General features: G+C 37.6%; 1 protein-coding gene across 1 annotated transcript; it reads right to left on the minus strand.

Annotated features, from left to right (window-relative positions):
* Positions 1-310: 310 nt before the first annotated feature.
* LOC111147763 (ADP ribosylation factor like GTPase 14) lies at positions 311-1,272 on the minus strand. The gene has a single exon (XM_022503995.1). The coding sequence runs from the start codon at positions 1,178-1,180 to the stop codon at positions 608-610; it is 573 nt and encodes a 190-aa protein (XP_022359703.1). The 5' UTR covers positions 1,181-1,272; the 3' UTR covers positions 311-607.
* Between the last annotated feature and the right edge of the window lie 3,274 nt (positions 1,273-4,546).

The following is a 4,546-nucleotide window of genomic DNA, read 5'->3' on the forward strand; positions in this document are numbered from 1 at the left end:
CTTTAAGAGATAAACGTCTTCCTATGTTTCTGGGCAATTAATAGCCTGAAGTTCCTTATTTGACTCACTGTCAGAAGTTCCCACCAATATATTTCTAAGAGTTTGCAGGAATCCAGAAAAAATCTTCATTTAAGTCATAGGGATAATTATGTTAACATCAAACTTTTTCCTCTCCATAATTTAAAGTTCTATTTTTTACTAACTATTCTACAGGAGTGTGATAGAAATTCAATACTGTAACAGCTGGAAACCATCTGAAAGAATTCTGACTTTATTAGCAGTTTACTTAAACTTTGTTCTAGTCGTCATATAAAAACAATAAAGCAATAATTTATTTGGTCCCAAACACGATTATTCTGATTCATACATAAATCCAACATAAACAAAATTGTAAAATTTTCATTCTCAACTATCATTACCACATAGTTAACTAAAGTGCCTGGCCAAAAATAATATTGTCTAGATATTATTCTATGTTTTAGCTGAATTTAGGTGAAATAACATCTTAGGACAAGTTTGCTAACTCAGCAACTTGCTTTTCTCATTTGGCATCGAAAAAAAGTTACCCTTTCAACTTCACCAGTATGTCACTGCTTGGATCTCAGTTCTACCTAAAGAATGCTAAAGTGTCTCCTCTTGATTTCATGTGGCTTTTCACAAATTCAGTCAGTTTCCTGAACCCGTCCATCAGTCCATCCCCAGTGATGGCACAGCAGGGCTGTACATACCAGTTCCGATCACTGCAGAGCTGCTTCACTCTGAACATTCTGGTGATGTCCTCAGCAGTCAGAGCTCCAGGCATATCCTGTTTGTTGGCTAACAGGACAACAGGCACATTTTTAATGTGTTCATTCTTCAAAATGTGCTTCAGCTCTCTCCTGGAGTCTTCCAGTCGCTGCTTGTCCGTACTATCCACAACATACATCAGCCCATCGGTGTTCTCACTGTAATACTCCCACACAGTTCTCATTTTCTCCTGTCCTCCAACATCCCAGACTGTGAGTGAAAAACTCTTTTCCAACTCGATCATCTCCACATTGAAACCTACTGTTGGGACGGTTGTAATATCCTTAGCAAACTTTAATTTGTAAAGGAGCGTAGACTTCCCAGCTGAGTCAAGTCCCAGAAGAAGAATCTGGGCTTGCTTGGTTTTGGGGTTTTTAGAACTCAGTAGACCCATTTTAGGGTGTTTTTTTTTTTTTCCTCCCTTCAAAGACCTTTTCTTTTGGCCAGGGAGAATGTTTGCTCTCCAGATCTTGTCTGAAAATAATAAGAGGAAAGAAGACAGCAGACGCTTCATGTTCTGTTTTAAAACTGGGAACCAGCCTTTATGTTGCAGCTTATTGACCTCATTATAGGCAAACAATGTTTTATTTGCAGTCCCAGCCAATCCTAAGGACTCTGGTATGAGTCAGCAGCCAGTGTTACAGTCGCTCAAAGGGGAAATTCTTTGTGAGTGAGTAGGACGCAGGAGGGGCTGGGTGGGTGATGCCACAGCATGTTCTCTTCCAGATACTGGAAATTTAGAGGTAACCAAAGGTTTACAGGAACATGGTTTGGTAGTAGAATTAAAAACTTAACGTTACAAGTGGTTTATAGAACTTCTCTATTATACTGAACATTTATCTTATTCCAGTTGTAAATGAGTAACCAGAGTTCTGAAGTCATGAAGGGAGAGTTTATCTCAGCACCTGAAGTATCTTTAGTTCTCTTCTCTGGTCCAGATTATTCAGTAGGACACTTTAACCCACCCAAGGATAGGTGAACCTTACTCCCATCATATACAGAAACACTTCTCTATTCTTCTAGAAAATTACAACTACTCACAAGACCAAATATACAGGGATGGGAGGGGAGTTTGTAACACAAACACTTTTGAAATTAAGCAGTCTGATTAAAGGTGGTAAATTGAGTACATTTATTTCTTTCCTCAAGACTCCACCAAAATGATGGTAAAGGAATAAAAAGAACATATAAACCCATAACAAGAACAGGCGAATCCATCAAAGGGTGAGAGATTTCAACAAAATTCTGCAAGATGGAATATAGATGGAAGATGAGTGGTGTTAACAAAATTCAGCTGAGTAAATTTGAAGATCTGATTGGCTTTATTAAGTGATTCATGAATTGGGCAGCCTCCCATCTACCAAGTAAAGGGGAGTTTCAAGGAGTTTTACAAAATGAAAGCTTTCTATGGAAAGGAGGATGGGATAGGGATGGGCAAAATGGGTATAGGGAATGGGAGATAGAGGCTTCCTATTATGGAATGAATAAGTTATAGGAATAAAAGGCATAGCATAGAGAATATAGTCAATGATATCACAATAGCATTGTATGAGGATAGATGGTAGCCACACTTGTGGTGAGCATATTATAATGGATAGAACTGTTGATTCACTATGCTGTACACCTGAAACTCATGTAACATTGCGTATTAACTATACTTCAATTTAAAAAAAAATGAAGGGAGAATGGGGCAAGAAAATTATTAGCGAAAGAGAACAAAGGATCATTTCAGGCTAAGTTGCCCTCCCTTAAGAAGGGAAGGGGACCTTTTTAAGTGGATTATTTAATTTTCCTTTGGGGAATGGAGAGGGCCTGTGTGACAAATTACATCATTGGTGCTGTTCAGAAAATTTCTGATTGACAAGTTAAGACCTATTTCTGGGGGAGGTTGAATCTGCAGTTAGGTTAGGTTATTAAGCCCCAGTTTGGTGACTCAGCCTGGCCCAAGTGATGCCTATTTGGGGCCTGTGGTTTTCATTTTACAGTGGTAACTGATGCAACAGGATAAAACTGAACCTTGGAATGTTGATACACAGGATACAGATGGAAGGATGGAAATGAGGGACTAAAATCAGCAGGGATTAAACGTCTGAATAAAGACCCCCAACAAACAAATAAATAAATAAATACATAAAACCACATGTACACACACCTTTGCTGACTGACCATTCAGCAACAAGATATTATTCCAGGCCAAAAAAAAAAATTTTTTTTTAAAGAGTGATATCAGAAAAAAGACCTCCAGGTTTTGAGAGTTGGGAGTTTCCACATCATAATGTCTAACTTAGTATTTAATTATAGCCAACCTCACAGTTGGCAAACATTGCTCATGTATACAGAATGCCCAATCAGCTTTTCAGTGCACAGAGTTTCCCATACTTAATACATGGGATGCCTTCAATATAATGAGAGAAAGACCAAAATTTTTTAAAAAGGCTTTATAGAAGTTTAAACAGGGGTGATGCAGAGATTTGAAAATATTTCCATAGAGATTTGAAAAGGTATTGCATCCATAAAATAAGACAAAGATGCTATTCAAAAGCCTACTCAAAAAACAAAATAGAACTCTTGAAAAACAAATACATGATTTCCAAAATTTGAACAGATCAATAATAGGTTGGAAGAAAATCTTTCAGAAAGTAGAAGATAAAAAATATGAAGAATAAAGAGATATAGAGATCAATCCAGACATTTTATTTATTTGTTTTTAAAGATTTTATTTATTTGAGAGAAAGGGCATGTAAGAGGAGGGGCGGAGGGAAAGGGAGATGGATAAGCAGACTACACACTGAGCCCATTGTTGGGCTCAGTCTCACCACCCTGAGATCATGACATGATCTGAAACCAAGAGTCAGCCACTTTACTGACTGAGCCATCAGGCACCCCAATCCAGAAGTTTTTTTTTTTTTTTTTTTTAAAGATTTTATTTATTTATTTGTCAGAGAGAGAGAGAAGGAGAGAGAGCAAGCACAGGCAGACAGAATGGCAGGCAGAGGCAGAGGGAGAAGCAGGCTCCCTGATGAGCAAGGAGCCCGATGTGGGACTCGATCCCAGGACGCTGGGATCATGACCCGAGCCGAAGGCAGCTGCTTAACCAACTGAGCCACCCAGGCGTCCCAAGAAGTTTTAATATCTAACCTATATGACTTTATTCCAGAGAGAACAAAAATATGAAAAGGGAAATTATCAAAGAAACAATGTAAGGGCACCTGGGTGGCTCAGTGGGTTAAACCTCTGCCTTCAGCTCAGGTCATGATCTCAGGGTCCTGGAATCGAGGCCCACATCGGGGTCTCTGCTCGGTGGGGAGCCTGCTTTCCTCTCTCTCTCTGCCTGCCTCTCTGCTTACTTGTGATTTCTCTCTCTGTCAAATAAATAAATAAAGTCTTAAAAAAAAAAAAAAAGAAACAATATAAGACTATTTCCAGAGCTAAAGAATAAATTCTCCAGATTGAAAATCTTTCATCAATGTTTAGCAAGTTGATATTTAAAAGAGCTATAATAAGGCCAATGAAATATAGGTTTTATTTTTACTAGAACTAAAATTTTATTTTTTAAAAGAAATTAAGTAGACTATTCTGGGTGTAGAAAGAACATTTACAAAGAAATTATTTAAACTTTTTTAAATTTTAAGTTTTTATTTTAATTCTAGTTAACATAGTGTTATATTAGTTTCAGGTATAGGATATAGTGATTTAAAAATTCCATACAACACCTGTTGCTCATCACAACAAGTGCATTCCTTAGTCCCCATCACCTATT

Source organism: Enhydra lutris, unplaced genomic scaffold, assembly GCF_002288905.1.
Source record: "Enhydra lutris kenyoni isolate GAN:26980312 unplaced genomic scaffold, ASM228890v2 scaffoldscaffold2, whole genome shotgun sequence".
In the NCBI taxonomy this organism is placed as follows: domain Eukaryota; kingdom Metazoa; phylum Chordata; class Mammalia; order Carnivora; family Mustelidae; genus Enhydra; species Enhydra lutris.